Source organism: Pseudorca crassidens, chromosome 8 (genome assembly GCF_039906515.1).
Source record: "Pseudorca crassidens isolate mPseCra1 chromosome 8, mPseCra1.hap1, whole genome shotgun sequence".
In the NCBI taxonomy this organism is placed as follows: domain Eukaryota; kingdom Metazoa; phylum Chordata; class Mammalia; order Artiodactyla; family Delphinidae; genus Pseudorca; species Pseudorca crassidens.
Window position 1 is genome coordinate 12,925,199 of NC_090303.1, and position 19,403 is coordinate 12,944,601.

Below are 19,403 nucleotides of genomic sequence, written 5' to 3' on the forward strand. Positions count from 1 at the left end.
TGAAATCGTAAAAAAGTGTTTGCTTCTTCCTCTTCTGGGCCACGCCTCCCCAAGAGTCCAGAGCCCATAATGCTTAGGAAGGAAGACAAATAAAGATGAGCTTCCTTTACTCATTGCTCTGTGAGGCTGGCTGCTTGAGAGCCCAGGGGAGGCAACTTCTCTCTGGCTTGAAGTCGCAGTGCTTCCTAACATTCTGTTGAATGAACTGAGAGAGGCATTCATTTTACAGGGAGGGGATATTACATTGGCTAGCTGGACCGTACTAGGATTTTTCTTCCTTTCCCTACAAATGATAGAATAGACTACAGAGACCCAATAGAATTAGTAAAATTGTCCAGGACAATAAAAGTGCCTGGATTATATGTTTTGGTTGCTGTTTCCTGCAGCCCTTCTTGAGAGCTTTAGTAGAACTGGACCAGACAACGAGAAGAGGATGGAAGAATTTTTATCTGAATGGCTTGGCAGGAAGCGTAAAGGTTTTCTGCCAAGAAAGAGGAATTTCCACTTGTGTCAGCAAGATGTGAATGAAAGAAGAAAGAAAAGTGCAAAAAGAAATAAACAAAAAATCATACAGGTGCCTTCAAACCCCAAGGCGCAAGGTTTTGGAGCTCCAGAATCATCGTTAATACTATGCTGTTGAGTTGAATGTATCCCCGAGGGGTTAGAGGGAAGTTGACCAGCCTCTTTGAAAGTCTGAATTAGAGGAGACTCAGCAAAGACTTTCCCAAACCGGATCTTGTCCAAACCTCCTTCAAGAATGTCTGCCTGGTCTATACGCCCACACCCAACAGCTGAACAAGCTCCTTTTCCTTTCCAATAGCCTCCTCCCGACATTGACTTAACTGTCCGTTGGTCTACAGCACCAACCCTGTGGCCTGTGTTTCTCTTCTCAGGTGGTTCCAAGTCTAGAAAAATCACAGTCGTAACGGCTGCGAGGGCAACAGCCATTCGTTTTTACTGGTCTGCTTTGCTGGGACACACGGACACCTTGACATGGTTGCATCTGTATGAATCCAGTGTAGAGAGTGGCTGGCCTGGGCCAGTTTGCATGCTTTGTGTCAACTCAAGCAACCCTATACCCCGCTGGATGCAATTTCTCACACAAGTTGCCGAAACACTTTCTCGGAACTCTGACTGAATTTGCTTTTGCCTTTTGGTTGGGAGATTCCCAGTTTGGTGGGAACAGGAAGTCTCCAAGCTTGCCGCTTGCAGGTTTCTCCTCCATCCTTATTAGCAAAAATACGTGCCAGTCTGGGTCATCCTGCCTTCAAAAACAGATCAGTAGGGATTATATCTGGCTCAGCAGAGGGCACGTTCCCTTGTATTTAAAAAAGGCACGTTAAGTAGCTTGATGTGTGGGAAATGACCTGTGTTACCTTCAGCTTTCAGGGGGACTGTGGCACTTTTGATCGAAGTGTACGTGTTTGGTTTGTGATTGTTCTGAAAAGAACAAAACTCAAAACAACTGCAGACACACCCTAAGTTGGATAAGGAAACGGATCTTGAATCACACACATCTCAGATTTTTTATTTAAAATTCATTACTTATCACAGTGCTTAACACACTGAGAGAGGGAAAAGTCAGGAAATGTTTTCTACCTTAAGGTTTATGAGAAAGGCCCAAATCTTCTTTTCCCCGCCATATAAATTGTCAGGTTTAGAATTATAGGGAACTGATTTGATCGCCAGCTCACTGACCTGTGACTTTGGGGAAGTTCATCTCTCTAAGCCTGTTTCGTTCATCTGTAAAAGTAGGATGATGTTAGTACCCACCGTAAGGTTTGGAAGCATCAACACTATTGCTTTGAAATGGTGCTGCCTTATTTTTGGTATGTATTTCTCAGGTGTGCTTCATCGTTTCACTGATGGGGGTCCTGAGATGGGCAAGTCAGGGGTTGGCACACTTTTTCTGGAAAGGGCCAGCTAGTAAATATTTTAGGATTTGCGTGGGCCCTTGGGCCCTCTGCTCTTATAGGGATAAAGCAGCCATAGACAATACGAAAATGAGTAAGCCTGGCTGGGTTCCCATAAAAGTTTATTCGTGGACACTGAAATTTGAATTTCATATACTTTTCACGTGTCATGAAATATTCTTCCTCTTTTGAATTTTTTTTCAGCTATTTGAAAATGTTCAGTCCATTCTTAGTACACAGGCCATGCAGAAACAGTCTGTGGGTGTAAGTTGCCAACAATCATCCTGAGAGAATTTGCCTGATCATTTTTAGTATTGTTCAGGGAGAAACAGCAAATGTATTTCTTGGGAAGGTTCAAGTGTCTCAAGTCATTGGAGCGAACCAAGCAGAGAAGAGATTGATATTTTCAATGCAAATTTCAAGCAGGCATGCTTTGTAAATGTTGATTATGGGCCTGATCCAAGATACATTGAAAAAGTGGGTGAAAGAGATGGCCAGTTAAATTATAGGTCATTAACTTGGATCCTCTTTCTGGTTGTGAAACAGCGATTACTCTCTCCCAAGACCTCCAGCCTGGTGATTGGCGATGGCTCATTTTATATAAGGGGAAGCAGCAGCCCAGAGAAATCCTGTGACTTGCCTGAAGTCCAACCAGTGTAACAGTAGAATCAGTCCTGGAAACTTAGCCATCCACCTCCTGACCCAGGGCACTTGCATCCCACTGTCCTGCTTGGCATGATTATCAAACAGATAATGAGGAGATTAGTGCTGGTACCCGGCATTCATAGATGCTATAATTTATAAAGATCCTTTTCATATTTTGTTTAACCCTCAGGAAACCCTGGCAAGTAAGCAGGGCAAGTTTTATTGTCTGCCCGTTAAGTGAGGCAACTGACAATCTGATATAATTTAAGTTACCCAGGGTCACACACCCACGAATGCTAGAGGCAAGTCTGGGACCCAGGTGTTCTAACTCCTTTTATTATATACCATGTTGCCTTATTATATATGCGATACGGCACTTGATGTCATTAATAGCCAAACATTAAAAAAAAAAATTGAAAAAGAAAGAACACCCTGCCCTGGCTCCAGCCCCTGGCGGGGATTTTTAAGTAGAGGTTTGTGTTATGAGAATTTTTTTGCTTTCAGAATGCTGCACGTGCCTCCTGTAAAACGTTGAATTAGATGATTTGATTTTTGGTAAGTGGCCCATGTACGTTTATTATTTATTTATTTTGGTACTTTTTGCTTCAGCTCATTTTGGCTAAACAAAGCACTGCTGTATTTTTATTGCATAGCCCATCATTAAAAGAAATTGAAAAGACGCGTGTTAGTTTGCATAGTGCACGGATGGAAATCTATCTGGCACTTTTAGGAACGGTCACAATTCCTAATAGTGCATTTTAAGGAGTCTGGTTTTGTTCTTGATTAAAAAAAAAAAAACTCTCTGAAATTTGCTATAATTCGATAATCGTCTTTCTTGGGGGAGAGGGTCTCAGCTCACTGTGACCCTGGTGTTATCGACTTACGCAGCACTCCCTTCCGGCCTGTGGGAGGGGAAGTATACTCGGGGGCCACATGACGGGCCTTTCATTTGTTGGTAAATAATCCACGCAAAGCTGCTCCCAAGCGCACGTTTTCCCCTCTTCTCTATAAGCCATATGCTTCTTTAATCATTCGACTTACGCCCCTTGCCATAAACTGCACACAGCTTTAACTGTTGGCACTATTGTTAACTTGAACACAAACCAAATACTCAGACGGCTTCTGGCATCTAAGTCCCCAACACAGTCCCCCAGAAGATGGTGGTAAATGTTCCTTTGCACAAAAAGCTGTTCAGAACCTGGAGACCCTGGATAACAGGTCCTTCGGTTACAGACTGAAGTCTCCTTTCCTGATAACTTGTATAAGAAGAGGTAGAATAATTTTAACAATGACGATCATCTTCACTTATACGTATAAGGAAATGACAAGCGAATCAGTGCTCAGCTTTCAGAGACTTTACGGTAGACACTTGGCAGGAGTCACTCATCACGGATAATAGATGAGAAAGTCCCCAAGACCTGGCGCTGAAGGATGGCCTGAGGCGGCTTGCTTAAACTTATTAAGCCTCAGGGTACTTACCTGAATGACTGGGCGGATGGGACTGAGTACCTGGTAGACTGGTGAGCAGCCAATGGGATTAATGCCTTTGCACTGGGCACACGACCTGGCTTTTAGTACAAGCTCAGGAATATGAACAACAGCCGTGGTTTAATGATAATTTCGAATGCACTTTCCCTTTATACCTTTCAGGGGGTGCCCTGGTGAAAGCTGAGTTCCCAAGTTTAGCAGGAAGTGATGTCAGGGCATTTTTGGTACTTGTTTGGAAGGTACTCGTGTATAGGTACAAAATAATTAAAAAGTCGCATAATTTTAAATAAAGGAATTTATTGACATCTCCATAAATCGCAGCATCATTGTAAGGTGTTATCAATGCATGTGAAAATAGCCTAGCTGGCGCTTACAGTCTTAACAGGTGGGATAAGTAGTTTAAAACAAGACTACAGGAGATAAACGTGTGGGATAATTTTTCAATATATGTGTACTTAATTTGGACTTCTCTAGAGAATTATTGTGAAGATCATACTTAGGATAGAATTAAAACCAAGAGTAAAAGAAATCGGCTATATCTGCAGTCTCAAATGGTTGGGAAATACAGAAACATAAAGGAAAAATAATCCATAGAAATATTTTCATGCTATCTTGGTGCGTTTTTTAAACTTAAAAAAATGTGCATAGAAATAATTATGTATTTGTCTTCCTCCCTTAAAAAATTTGGAGGCATGGTGGTCTAGTGGGTGAGTGGACTCTGAATTCCAGTTCAGGCTTTAGCTGTGTTTTCTTGGATAAATATGCCTCAGTTTTTGTATCTGTATAATGAGAAGCACAACAGTACTTACCTCATAGGATTGGCACGTAACATCTTAGAACAGTACTTGGCATTCAGTAAAATCCTTTCCTTATACTCATTAAAATCCTTGACTGCACTGTATTTAATGATATAGTATTCCATCCTATCATAAGATAACGGACCTTAATTTTGTTACTGAGTTTTCCCTACTGTAAATAACACTGTGATGAATATCCTTGAATATACATTGTCTTCTTTTCCGATTTTTTTCCCTTAAGATACATCCTGGAAGTGGGATCATTTGATACAGCCGATGATGGAAATATTTTAATAGTGTGAGACAGTGACTATCCCTTTGTGTCCTCCCTAATACTCAATATTATTGCTTTTGCAATTTGACTGTAATATTCCTCATTGTTTTGGGGTACAGGCTTTATTAGCAAAGGTGAGTAAGTTCCTTTAGGGTAGTAGTTAGTCTCCAGTGTAGCAGAGTCCAGTCTGCTACCTGTTTTTGTACAGCCTACGAGCAAAGAATGGCTCTTCACATTTTTCAATGTGATGTGAAAATTACATGAAATTCAGATTTCCGTGTCCGTCAATAAAGTAGTGGGACACAGCCATGTTCATTGGTTTATATCTTGTCTGTGGCGGCTTTTATGCTGCAGCGGAGTTGGATGGTTGAGAAGTTCGCAGACGTATGCTAGGGCATTGATCAGAATTCAAATTCAAATTTATCTTATATTTCTTGACGCTGAGTAGAGAGGTCCAACAGCTAGATCTTTACGTGGGAGCTTTAGAGTTCGACTGCCTGGGCTCCAGGCTCTGCTTGTGAACCGTCTGTGTAACTTGGGTAAGTTAACCCAGCTTCTCTGTACCATAGTTTCTTATCTGGCAAATGAGCAGAATGACATTGTCTTTCTGATCAGGATACAGTGAAGAGTAAGCAAGACAGGTGAAGCCCTCCCTATGTCATAGTAAACAAATTTTAGCTGTATTTCACTGGTACATGGTTAATGGATTTGAATTGGTCGGAAGAATGAGTGAGACTAAAATTACTTGTATTTTGGAAATGTGGATGAATTTGGTCTTTTGTTTCCTTAATCGCTTTTATTGGGACTTCTTGAATATAAAAATGCATTCCCCTGGTGGTGGGACATTAAGTTCTCCTGAATGTGTCTGGAAAGCTAGCAAAAGGGCAGAAGAAAGGTCTGACTGTGTCCTGGTTTCTACTCTCATGCAGAGGAGAGTGGACGATTGGTGTCTGCCCCGTCCAGTTGGTCAGAGGAGGGGAGAGCAGTGGGGGTACCAAAGCATCCTGTCTTGGCTGTGACCATAAACATGGGCTTTGGGGGAGATGAGGTTTTGTGACCATTCCTGCTTTACTCATAGTATCTGAGCCATTCCTGGAAAGTGTTTCCCAAAGTTGCAGACCTTTGTGGCTAAGTAGCTAGAAGTAGGCTGACCTCTCTAGTAAGAGCGTGAAGAATCAAAACGTGGTGTTTTCATTTGGATTTCTCGAATGCACATTTCATAACTAAGGTCAAAGTGGGCAGTGGCTAGAGGGACCTTTTGTGGTTAGAAACCTGACCCCAGGCAGCCCCTGGCCTTGCCCGGAGGCTGGGTCAGCAGAGGCAAGCGCCCTGGACCATCCCTAATCTTGTCCCAGCGCGGGTGGAACCTCCAGCTCCTTTCAGTACAGTAATGATATTCGCTTGATATTTAAATGCCCTCTCTGGAGGGTCTGATTCCTCCCACGGAGTAAGCGTGGTCTTTAAAATGTTATTAAAAATATAATACCACCATATGCTCAGGCTTTCTTAGTACCCCGCCTTCTAAAAACAAAAAACCAGGCAACGTAAACACACCAGATGAAGCCAGTTAAATTTGTGCTCACCCCTGCAATTTAAAATATGGTGGAAAAGTTAGGAAATGGGACTTTGATGTAGGGACGGGGACAGGGTGGGCGCGAACCTGGGAACTGCCATTCAAAAGTGCGGCCAGAAGAAGCTGTCACACACAGAGATTTTTTCCCGCCTACCTTGAAAAGAAGAGCAGGAATTCCCTGGAGGCCCAGTGGTTAGGACTCCGCGCTTCCGCTGCAGCGGGCATTGATTCGATCCCTGGTTGGGGAACTAAGATCCCACAAGCCGCCTGGTGCGGCCAAAAATAAAAAATAAATAAAGGAAGAGCAGGCCCTGCGTCCTCCTGCTGGACAGGAGCTGGGGTAGATCTCCAGGGCGATCGATAGGCTTGGTCCCATTGGAGGATGCAGCTGGCAGCAGCAGCCTGGACCCTCTAGCCTTGTGAACAGACATTTCACTCTTTCTGTTACGACTGTGGGTTGCAGATGTCATTATGGAAAGTTAACTGCTCAGGTCTGTAGGTGCAAAGCAAGGAAGAGGGACTCTTCATTCTTTGCTTATAAAACACTCAAACTGGGCCTTCCCTGGTGGCGCAGTGGTTGAGAGTCCGCCTGCCGATGCAGGGGACGCGGGTTCGTGTCCCGATCCGGGAAGATCCCACATGCCGCGGAGTGGCTGGGCCCGTGAGCCGTGGCCGCTGAGCCTGCGCGTCTGGAGCCTGTGCTCCGCAACGGGAAAAAAAAAACACTCAAACTAAGTTCTCAAAGAAATCTCTAATACTTCAATGTTCCTGAGACTGTTACTCGCAGATAGGCATAAATGCACTATTAAGCAGAAGGGAAAAAAATGGGGCCCTCTTGAGAATTTATTGTACTGCCTTTGATGTCACTAATTAACTCACTCTGTGTAAGCAGCGACTAGCAACTAATAGCAGGCTAATAGAAGAAGCTTCATGACATTTTAGAATTCTTAATGCAAGGAAGGGTCTTCGCGAGCTCAAGGAAAACAAGGAAGATCTCTGTTTTATAGGAGAGCCTGCCGGGACCCTCAGGGGCCTGTTGTGGTCTTTTTTTTTTTTTTCTCTTCCGAGGTACAGGTGGGGCTTGACTAGTGCTTTCTGTCTGGAAGTTTGAAAGCTGGTTCGTAAGGCTGGGTTTGTGCTGGGTGATAGTGGACCAGGTCACAGCGACTCTTTGCTGTGCACATCATTAACGCCGAGAAGCATCCTCCCAGAGGTGGGCAGGGGTGTGGACCTCTGATTGGTGAGGGTTCAGAGAGAGGCACAAGGAAAGAGAATGAAAACCCTATAGGCCACAGGGCATGCCTGGTGAGGACTCATATGTGAAGCTGATGGTGTGATTGGCTCCTGATTTTTCAGATGGCAAGGAGCCCTTATTGTATGATCTTTTTAAAAAGGCAAGAGGCTGCTTGCTCTCTGCTGCCCTGGAACAGCCATGTCAGGTTTGCCCTTCCGTTTATCTAAAGTCTCATCTTGCTTTCTCTCCACTCTTTCTATCCCAGGAGCCCCTTTTGAAGCTGGGTGGAGCTCTGTAAGCTGAGTAGTAGGGAGTGAGGCCAGAAATTGCCTTGGGTTCAGTTCTAACCTACACTTGGGAGCAAATAGTTTCTGGTGAAGGGCTGGTGGGATATGGGTCAGTCTGGACTATGTTTTGTACTTTGGCAAAAAGAACTCTAGAAATGTTAAAACAATTATGGCATTCGTACTACTCTGATTGAGGGCGTTTTGTACTCTCTCTCCTTCCCCCTTGGGATCTCCTGGTTGACGAAAGTGGGAAGAGAGAGCTACCCGTTAATCCTTGAGCCCATGATCTTTGAGGGAGGGTTGCCACTTGAATTTCTCCAAAGCTTCACATCCCCCGGCAGCCCGCTCGTGTTGCAGGCCTTGCAGTCGGTTTAAAGGTTGCAGACAAAGCGGAGAGCTCTCCCCCATCCATCTGGGCCACTCCCTCTATCATCACTCATTGTGAATGGGAGATGTATGTGTAGCCGCATAAGGGCGACGTCTGACCCCAAGGACATTGGAAATGTTCTCAGAGAAGGCATTGTTTACTCCTCCCCTTGGAAGCCAAACTCTGAGACATTCTAGGGAGCAGCCTCTGGCTTAGGCATCCCTGCAATCAGGATGGAAAGAGGCAAGATTCTGCTTATAAAAACTACAGGAACTTCCCCCCAGCCCCCAACTTCCTGGCATAATTCTACAATGCTTACGAATGTACTTAGCCTCTTCTCTTTCATTTCTGATCTCTCTTTGGTCAAAGTCTTAGAGAGAATTCTGAAACAGGGAGGCGAGGACTTGGGTTCCACTGGTTTTTATTCAAAGAAAATCAGAATGTAAATAGCCACAGAAATAAAAGCTGACAAGATGCCACCAATGTATAATAGGAAAACATGAAATAATGCTCTTTCCAAACACAGCCTGGTAATTTCCTGGGAGGAGAGCAGAAAACGGTGCTCTGTTGCTTGCTCAGAAGAGGAAGCTGGGGCCCCAGGCTTGTGGGAGCACATTAAAAACTGCAGCAACACACAGATGCCATTGGTTGAGCCTCAGCGTGTGAAAGGGTGTGTGTGTGTTTGTGTGTAGCCTGTGTAGGGCATATGTGTGTCTTCATGCCTGTGGGGATAAGATGCTTCATGGTACTAAGACCCTGAGGTTGGATGTCTCCCTGTGGATTTGTCACTGGGACCCTCTGGGTGCTTCCCAGGAGTAGACTTATGTTGATAAAAACTTAATAGGAGAGTATCAAAGGTTTGAAAATGTCTGTGCATCAAAATGTAATTACTTTTTTCCCCCTTTTATGGTGGTTATGGGGGTGGAGGCTGGGAGTGCATCCAAGTTCCAGGTATCATTCCCCAAACCTGCCTGGGAGCAGACGTCTCGTCCTGTTAACAGGACTTTGTGGCCTCAGTAAGGCGTGGCTGGGATTCCTCTTACATCACTTACTCATCAGGGATGTGGCTGCCTGTTTCTGATTAGGAAGCTGGACCTAACACCTTGTCCTGCTGCAACAGTGGGTTCTGGTGAGGATCAAGTGAGATGATCTAAATGATAAAGCGCTCTGTAGTGGAAAAGGATTATTTATTTTCTTAAGGAAGGGGGCGATGTCTGCTGGTGAGGGGTCAGGAATAGCCCTCTACGTGTTGATGAAGCCTCAGCCCTGTGTTTTAATCCATTTGAAGACGACTTGATTATATCGTTCAGTTTGCAAATGATGAGGTTTCACAAACGCAGACCTTATTAAACACGGAAATATTATTTTCTTGTTCGAATCCCATTCGCCTCGAAATCTTTTTCGAGTATGCAGTCTTCCCCCCGCCCTTAACATTTTGTGGCTTCTGTCCCTCTCCCCAGCCGCCCTGTCTTTTGGGCTCACTGAAATCTGAGTGCCACTTTTCTTGGAAAACCTGATATTCTGACTTCAGTTTTGTAATTTAATGATGGAGAGTTTCCTTAGTAAACCAAATTTAGAGTCCTAGAATGCTTATCTTATATCCAGACCTTGAACATAAAAGGCATTTTATACCGCAATTGTTCATTTAATGAGCAATTGCAGAGTGCAGGCCGGTTAAGGGATTGAGCTATATGCACTATTATTGCAAGAAGTATTCCGAAATACCAGAAATAGGACGTAAGCTCTGATCAGGGAGACTGCGAGCACAATTACCTTCTTTTCAAATCCTTCTGTGACACTGCAGGAGGAAAAAGGACTTTGAAACTTGAAAGGAAAGAGCTTGCTTTCAACCTCAAAAGCTAGGAGGAAAGGGCTCTGAAATTTGCTCTGAATTCCCAATTCACCATTAGCCTGTTTCTTCCTTTAGCCTCAAGGCATTCTCCGCTTTTTGAAAAGATGTTAAGAAATTCAGTCACAATAGAGAGCCTAGTTCTGATGTGTTTCCCTCGGTCCATTGAGGTCTGGGCTCCAGCCTTTGTGTGCAGTGAATTGAGCTGAGCATCTAGCTGGTTGGAGAGAGGTGAATGAGCAGTTGCTGTGCAGTGGCGAATTCTGGCATAGAAAGAAGCTCCCCCTCTTCCTTTATTTTCCAGCATGCATTCCTGTACAACCCTTGCTAGTGGCCATATGTGGCATCGAGCCTGTTCTTAAGTCAATACGGGATCCTTGGTTTATTGCAACTCTTGTTAAGTTTGTCTTGTAATTGAAGCTGCTGTTGACCTTGCTTGGGGACCGTTTGTAAAACCGTTTATTTAGCATAAACTGAAATAATAAACCCTCCTTCTCTCGGGCTGATTGTGATAGGGTGACATTAGTTTGATTTAATGATTAGCCAGCCTGACCCTTCTGCTGGAGAGAGCGGGCTTGAATAGAGAGAGTTCACTCCGAAGCACTCAGAAAGAATACTAATGAGCTTGTTAAATTTAGCATGGCTCCAACCACTTTTAATTCCTCTAATGGGAGCAAGCACTGCCTGGGAGAGGGAGAGGGCCAAGGCTCAGGGGGGCAGGGAGACACCGAGAATGTTCCTCGAGGGTCTGCACCGCTAGAGAAAGCCCACCGAGAGAAGTTTGCAGAAAGTAGCTAGCCGGAGCCTGGGACGAGTTGTAAGTATTTTGATCTCTTTTGCTCTGTGTCTCCTGTGTCTTGGGGGAAGAGAGGAGTGACGCTTCTAAAACGGGATTTCAAGGGACAGCTTAAAATCCGTGTTCCTTTCAGAGGTGAGCACGTGTACCTCCCGGGAGTTCCTCATCCGCTAATTCGGTCAGGGGGACAGGAGGTGTTCGTAGTTAGTGATGCAGCCTAGGGTGTTACTTTTCTATCTGAAGAATCCTCTGAAACTGTTCTTTCCATTCCGAGGCGAAAGAGCACTTGTTTCCTGGGTCGAGAGGAGAAATCGTCCAGGAGTTTGCGAGCGTCCACAGGCGTGTGTGTGTTGAGTCCTGCTTCAGGCAACACGATTACTTCCTTTAAACCTTCACTGTAAACGGTCTCAGCAGCGTTGGCCACGAGGCCACTTCTGAGTTTGGAGAGTTTATGGCACTAAGCGTGTCCCATGCCATGTGGGTTGCCTTTGGAAGAGCCTGGAAGATCTGCGACAGTTTCTAAAGTGAGATGCAGGGGCAGCTCTCCCTAGGGGGTTAGGAATTCCTTAACTTCCCCTGGAGCACAGCTCTACAGAAGGCAAGGGGGTCCCAAGTGGGATCCCGATGACAGTTTTGAAAATAATTTTCTCCTGAAGCTTTTAGTGAATTGCATGTCTCAGTGTGACCCCCGAGCTAGCAGCTGTTGAACGGAGAGAGGCATGAACAGTCGCCTTGTGTTTGGCTGTTCACGTCCATTGGCAGATGCTTCTGGAGGACTGGGCTGTTTGCTTACATTTTTGCAGCCGACTTCTGCTTGTTGCCATGGTGGACAGTATGTTTCTGTCAATAATTTGGCCTGGCGTAGCCTGTCTGCTCTGACTCTCAAACTTTATTGAACAACTCAGCTCAACTGAGCAGGATTAGACAGCTCTCGTCTTTTTGGCTTGCTGAAGTGGTTGCTAAATTTATAAGAGCAGGCAGGAATATTGCTTGGAAAGTTTCCTTTCCACTGTAGAGTGCACGCCTTCAAGCCTCTTAGCTGTCTGTATTCTGGGGCATGTGTACTGTCAAGTTTTCATCTGAATGCCCCTCAGAATCAACTCAGTACACGAGATGAACTTCATGAAATAATCGTCTGCTGGAATGTTCTGGAGGGGGAGGGGAGGTGAACATTTGGGAGCATTGACTCTTGTATAAGTCAGTCTGATGAAAGTTTCCACGTGAAAAAAAATTCTGGCCTGCATTGTACTTTACTAAGGGAATTCATTCTTGTTTTCAGTATCAAATGTTTGAACTTTGCCGATTTCTTGTTATAATTTGATATTCACGCATGTTGTGTTAACTCTCACGAAGAAAATAATTTTTAGCTAAAACGTCACCCCCCACCCCTGTTTCCACGTACCCCGCCGCACGACTTCCTTCGCCCACCGGTGGGGAGAAGGTGGGAGGGCTGTGATCAGACCGTGCCAATTACTCAGTGATTCGCGAAGTTGGATGCAGATGCTATCCGTAGAGGCATCGTGTCGAAGAAACTCACTCTGTTATAGGGATGCCGTTTTAAGAGAAGAAAAGTTAATTTCTTCTAGGAAGATTAAGTCAAGGGAATCCTGTTTTAAACCTGGAACAGATTAGTAGGGCTTGGTTAGTCATCTTGCCCAGAGAATGCTAATTATGTGTCACAGCCCCATTTGATAGGGGCTTTCTGGTTTTCCAGATGAAGGTGCCTTCTGCAGAATTTGCCCCTCAGCGCTATACGGTTGGAAGTGGGAATTTGTGTAGGCGCAAATTAGTGGAAAACATGACTTTGGTCATTTGTGCATTATAGGAATTTTTATAAAACCGACTAAGAGTTTTGAAGTGTTTTTGACACCTTTCTGCTTTTACGTCACTGCAAACCCTCGTTCTATAGCCTGCAACTTTACTGCTGATGAAGTATGGGAGTGGCCTAGGGCCTAAAAGTATTAGTCAGAAGGGAAAATAAAAATGTAGGTTTTTTTTTTTTGAGTTTGTTTTTAAATTAGCAAAAGCATGGTTGGAATTGCTTTTGTAAAGATCAATGGGTGAAAATGTGGGATTGCACCATTTTCTTTTTTAGTAGTTACTTGATAGATTAAACTCATAATTTATCCCATCATTACAAGGTTTTGGGGTGAGGATCTGCACAGAATAACACTAGAATAATATTTCACAGTTATCCAGCAGTAGTCAGCAAAATTACTGTAAAGTCCAGAACATACCGCATTGCCTGTTCAGTTTTGGAAGTCATTTGCTAGGCTAAAAAAAAAAAAAAAAAAAAAATACATTGCTTATTTCTTCAAGTCCCAAACATAGGCAGAAAAATGAGAGTTTCTACTGGCTTTAGGTAGTTCAAATTATTAGGCATCACAAAACAGTAGTTGTTACTTTAGTTTGTATTTTCACGCTCATTCAAATTTATAGCTATTCTTCTGAATTTGTCAAAAGAGCTGTGAAACTGCTAAAGCATACTTCTTCTGTTTTGTTCAGAGGCTCTCAGCCAGACGTACCTGCTTTCTGGGATACTCTGAAGAGAGGTTTGTGTATTGAGATTAGATGAGTTCAAAATCTGCTCATCTAAATAGTACAACAGTATTATTATTTATACCCAAATATAGTTTTTGTTTTGAGAATCAGGAACAGGAAACAGCTTTCAAACGAGGTGTCTAAGCAGTGTCCCAACAGCTTGGTTTCTATCAGCACTTGTCTGCCAGAGCACAGTCTGTGGATTAAACACAGAGCTTGTGTGGGCGTAGTTTAGAGTGTGTGTATGATTCTAACAGATGAAGCGGTCCACTAGTTGTGGGTTCCGATCGCCCGCTCAGTTTGATTTTATGCCTCGGCTCTTTGATCTGCTATTACAGAAAGGTCATCCAATCACATTGGCAGAGAATCATAGTGGACAGATGGAAAGTTCTTACAGATGAAAAGGAGAAGTATTAGGGAGCTGGCATTTCAGCAAGCCATTGCTTACATGTTGGAAGTGACGTCTGGAGCCCACCAGAGCATGGATGTAGATCAGTGTGACTGATGTCCTCCACACCCGTAGCCTCACCCCGTTTTCGTCTTAGCCCTCAGCTCTGCTCTGTGGGCGGAAGCAGGAAGTGTCCTGCAAGGGGCACTGTAGGTTTCCATGATTGGCATCTTTATCCCTTGGAACCAATGGGTTTTCTGTCCCATGTCTGGCTCTGTTTCATCTCTCAGTGGGTCACAAATCTGACTTCAAAAAAGCCCCAAATCACAAGCACTTTGGGATCGCTTTCTAACGGGTCCTCTTCTGAGGAACAGAGGTCCCTCGCTTCCCAGATCACCCGGAGACCTGGCTTCCTCAGACCAGGGGAAACTGGACATCCACAGCCCTAGGCTGGCGAAACTTCCAGTTCCATGTGGGACCCGCGGGGATACTGGAGAGTCCCCGCTGCCAGTCTCCCTGGCAGATTCGGCTGGAAACCGGGGATGAGAATTTGCTGACCCCCTACATCTCAAGTGAATAGGCTCATTTCCTGCCCGCCTTCCTCCTTCGATTCGTATCTTGGACCCTCATTCATAAGCAGTGTTGGCTTGAGGCTGTCCCGTCGTGGTGTAGCTTTCAGAGTTGCCAAGAATGAGAAATAGGCTTCTTTTGCGGGGGTAGATGGACGGAGAGGGAGCCCTAGTTGATGGCCGCTCACAGAGTTTCCGTTTCCCTTCCTTCTTCAGAGGATGAAAGTCCTGGACAGACCTATCACAGAGAGAGAAGAAACGCAGTCACCATGCAGCCACAGAGCGTGCCGGGGCTTGGCAAGATCAGCGAGGAACCTTCGACATCCAGCGACGAGAGGGCCTCGCTGATCAAGAAGGAGATCCATGGGTCCCTGCCCCACCTGGCCGAGCCCTCTGTCCCCTACCGTGGCGCTGTGTTCGCCATGGACCCCAGGAACGGCTACATGGAGCCTCACTACCGTAAGTGGTCCCCTCCCCGTGGCACTTGCCGTAGGAGCCGCGGCAGGCTCTGCGTGTGTGGGCGTGTGTGGGCACGTGTGTGCATGCGCTTAATGAATGAGGTATTTGGCGTGTATTAATTTATACAAATGGAATTTATACAAACGTTTAATTGACTGTCTGCTTTACTGCTTACTTCTGCCACATCCTGTCCATGCCTCTCTTTAGGGAAAGCCATTTCTGTGCATCCCTAAGCAGCTCTCAGGCCTCGCAGGGGGTTGGAGGGCCGCCGTCGGGAAGGTGTCCATCTGTGGTTAATCCACGTGGACCTTTCCCGGGAGCTAGAACCAGGTTTGCTCCGCCCAAGTAGATGCTGCTAGAGGAAGACTGGTAGAGGGGGGCAGTTACTGAAGTGGGAGGCATTAGCAGATGTCTTTAACGGCAGCCATTCCCCCTTTTCAGTGATTTGTGTGTGTTTGTTTTTTTGCTTCATTGTTGAGGAGGAACAAACCTCTTCTAACCAACCGAGGCTGAATCCCTTCCTGTGGAAGATTTTTCCATGTGTCCTACCTTCTTCTGGAATCAGCAGACCAGAAGACCTCGGAAAGCTCCTTTTCCATCACTCAGAAAGTTTAAGAAATTAATGAGGGCTCCGAACACACCTATACAACGGTTTTCTCCCAAGGCAGAAACGTAAAGGAACATATACAAGGGTTCAGTTTATTTCTGGCCTGGTTCTAGTTAAAAGACATGTAATTCGGTGGTGGAGTAATGAAGTTCACATTGAGATGCTCAGGCTTGCAGCTCTTGATTACAGATTTATCACCTTGCCAGGATACAGACCTGCTCCGACTCCAGATGGACCATCGCGCTCCAGGGAGGGGGGACTGGTTTGCGTTTCCCTTTTTCCACATCGTTCAGAAATTTTAGTGTTTTAAGGCAAAAGGTCATTAGCCAGATGACTGATGAGTGAGGACAGCTGATTAGTGCATGGTTTTTGGCTCAAGAAAGTGCCCAGGATAAAAGCTAATTTCATCCCTTCATTAGTTGGCTTGAAGCAGAGGGGAATGTTCACTCATCAGGGTGCAGATCAAAGAGCTTCGCACAACCTTCAGTCTCAGTAAACGCTCCTTCTTCCTCCCCCCAACGAGAGTATATTGTTGGTAAGGATGGAAGATACATTATTTTCTTCGGTGGAGGGAGATTTCTTTTAAGTGGTCAGAGGCATGGAGGAAAAGGTCTGATGGCTTCTTGTTCGCTTTTAAAAAAAAGGCTACAACTTCTCTGTTTAAAAAGTGCTTATCAGCCCTGTGGCTACAGTTGTTACTTTTACGGATACAGAAATAAGGAGGAGGCGTAATGTGTATGTTCCTTTCCTTCCCTCTTTAGAGGTTTCTTTCATTTTATTTGATTTCTCCTTTATTTTCGGAACGAGAGTTTATAACAGTGTGGGTAGGGTTTTTCTCCGAGCACATGCCTAAGTTTTCTACGTTGTATTTTTGTGGATGGGTCTGCATTAGATCTCATCCATGCAGAAAATTGGAGGGACTGTACGTACTCTCGACCTATGTTAATATTCCCGGAGAGTGCGCTTACTTTTGAGAAAAGATCGAGTCCAGATTATTCGCCACACGTTCCCTGTCTTGTTTTTGCCCTTCCATGGGAACACAACTTTCCAACTTTCCCCATCTCATATTTGTGTTGTGTGTTCGATTCCAGATGCCCACTAATTGGTGAGGTAGTTAATTGGTCAGGACAGCTGCCCGAAGTAGGCAGATGACTGCTAACTTTCTGTCTGTGCCGTCCAACTTGCAGCTTGCCCTCGGCCCGTTTGTTCTAACGGTTTGCCCATTGAATTCTCTCCCCGTCGTTTGAGGGGCCGGGATCTCTGCACATCTGAGGCCCTCCTCCCCTCTCGGTGGTCCGTGTGTGCGACCCCCTCCCCCCACTCCCGGGCCTCCAGTGGAGTACGAACTAGTCCGGGGCATTGAAGAACTCTCGGTGGCTCTTGGAACTGTCCACTGTCACCTGTTTAGGGGACATCGCACCCATAGGTTGGTTATGCTTCAGCTTTTCCCACTGCATTTTCAAATCACTGTTAAAATCACACGGTAATTTATAACCGAGGTAGGTTGTCTGTCACCAAACGCCATTTTGACCCACCCTCTCAACGTACTCACTCATTGGACGTGAATAAATGCTATCGTTACATACATCGCATGGATGGGGAGACCTAGGGATTATAGCTCAGCAACCAGGGCACTCAGGTTCCAGCCTCGCCGCCTACTGGCCGTGTGACCGTTGCCAAGTAGGCTTGTGCTCTCAGGCCCCTCTAAGGATCCCTTCCTAACTGTTGAATGGGAGTGATGTAAGACCCCCAGTCCCATGGCGTCCTTGTGACAATTAAGCGAGACAATGCCAATAAAATACTGAGTACCATCTCTGGCTCATGGCGAATGCATCGGAATCATTACAGTAGCTGTTTCTCCTCTGCCCCATCTTTCTTCTCCTGTTCCTTCCTCCTTCTTGCCCCTCCTTCCGTTCCGTCGTCATCATCATCATCCATGCCCTCACCACCACCTGTAAGTGATGCGTTCACTCTCCAAACCGACGTGTTTTTTTGTTTTGTTTTGTTTTGTTTTTTGGTACGCAGGCCTCTCACTGTTGCGGCCTCTCCCGTTGCGGAGCACAGGCTCCGGACGCGCAGGCTCAGCAGCCATGGCTTACGGGCCCAGCCGCTCCGCGGCATGTGGGATCTTCCCGGACCGGGGCACGAACCCGCGTCCCCTGCATCGGCAGGCGGACTCTCAACCACTGCACCACCAAGGAAGCCCCCGACGTTTGTTTTTTTTTTTTATTAGAGTTGCAGTTGTGTTCGGTTCAGTGCAGACTGGCTTGTCTGCGCCAGACCTGCTTTCCTCCGTCCCTGAGGTTAGCATCTTCTATAAATACAGATTACAGATGGAGTGAGTTGTAACCCTTAGGGAAAGGGTGTGCGGTTAGCAAGGGGTGCCGTGGCCCTGTGAACAGAATCCTTTCTCGATGAACCTTAGTGGACTGACTATCATTTTTTTCCTGTTTGGGGAGTAGAGAAATTTTAAAGCTTTTACGTGAGTTGGAGTTTTAACCTTTTAAATTCCTAGCAGAAAGTGTTTTATGTAACAAGTACAAACTTAATACATGTGGAAAAATAAAAAGTATAGGGTTAGGTGTTCATGGTAAATAATTTAAAGATGTCCTAAAACTAAGCCTCAAGGGGTCAGTGGGATATGACTTTTCTAGAACCCTGTTGGCTTATTTCATCTTCTACCAGTATAATGAACGTTTTTTTAGGTACCTTGTAATAATATTTATCCACCTCCCGTGGATTTAATTATCCAGATAAACGACTGATGGGAAGCTGAAACTGACACATCTTCTAAGAATCTTTTAGTGTGTGAGAAAAGTACCCTCTTTTTTAAATGAGCCGTAAAAGTTTGGCCACGTTTCTTTACCTTGTCTCAGTCGGCAGCCTTGTCTAGAACATAAGTTCATTGCAGACCTTCGGTAGCTGACGGTTCAGAGCATCTTTTCAGGCCGTTCCCTTTTCCTTTGAGTCGTCTGCCAGCCCCACCAGACGGTCGGAGGGGAAAGACTCCTCTAATCCAGTGTATCTGGGCATGTGAACTCTCACAGTAATTCCTGCGTTTCTCTGTGGTTGGAAAATGCAGACGTTCCAAGATGCCTAATTTGTGCTTCTATATATACTAACTTTGTATTTCTAACGTGTGGGCAGGCTTCCTGTAAGACCGGAAAAGGGAAAATCGCTTTTCCCCTCAGAAGGACATCTGTAAAATTTTTATTGCACAACACTCTGTTATCCTTGGGTAGGCAATGTTGCATCTTCACAAATTGCACTTAGGCGGGATTCAAAGTATTTTCGGTTTTGTGGGTTGCACTTAAAAAAAAAAAGGAAAAAGAAAACCCCAGGATAGCGGACACTTCAAACATTTGCAACATGTGTTTGGAATAAAATCCTCACTGGGGGATCGGGGGGTTTGTCTCGCCGAGGGTAGCTGTGGATGGGGTGTATGTCAAGGCAGGAAAGTTGATGTTCAAGCTGCATGGCTCAGACCTGGGGTGGTGCTGACAGGCTGGCTGCTGCAGGATCACTAACGCTTTATAATTGGGGAGAGCACGGGAGGGGCCAGATTTGGGGAATCTGACCTCCTTGTCCTGGAGTCAGGATAAGGATCCCCATCTCC

General features: G+C 45.3%; 1 protein-coding gene and 1 long non-coding RNA gene across 3 annotated transcripts in view; one reads left to right on the forward strand and one right to left on the reverse strand.

The window, feature by feature from the left end:
• The window catches only part of GLI3 (GLI family zinc finger 3), a 285,323-nt gene that overhangs the window by 80,100 nt on the left and 185,820 nt on the right, over positions 1-19,403 (forward strand). The window contains exons 1-2 of one of the 2 annotated variants that reach the window (XM_067745854.1): positions 11,109-11,244; positions 14,938-15,180. In XM_067745854.1, the coding sequence (XP_067601955.1) occupies positions 14,991-15,180 (190 nt within the window). In that variant the 5' untranslated portion in view covers positions 11,109-11,244; positions 14,938-14,990. Of the gene's footprint in view, positions 1-11,108; positions 11,245-14,937; positions 15,181-19,403 lie in introns of those variants that run through there. The other variant, XM_067745853.1, reaches the window with a different exon arrangement.
• LOC137228839 (uncharacterized) lies at positions 13,620-18,908 on the reverse strand. The gene is made up of 2 exons (XR_010945375.1): positions 18,654-18,908; positions 13,620-14,959 (listed from the first exon to the last, which is right to left on the reverse strand). It is a non-coding gene; the product is annotated as an uncharacterized lncRNA (long non-coding RNA).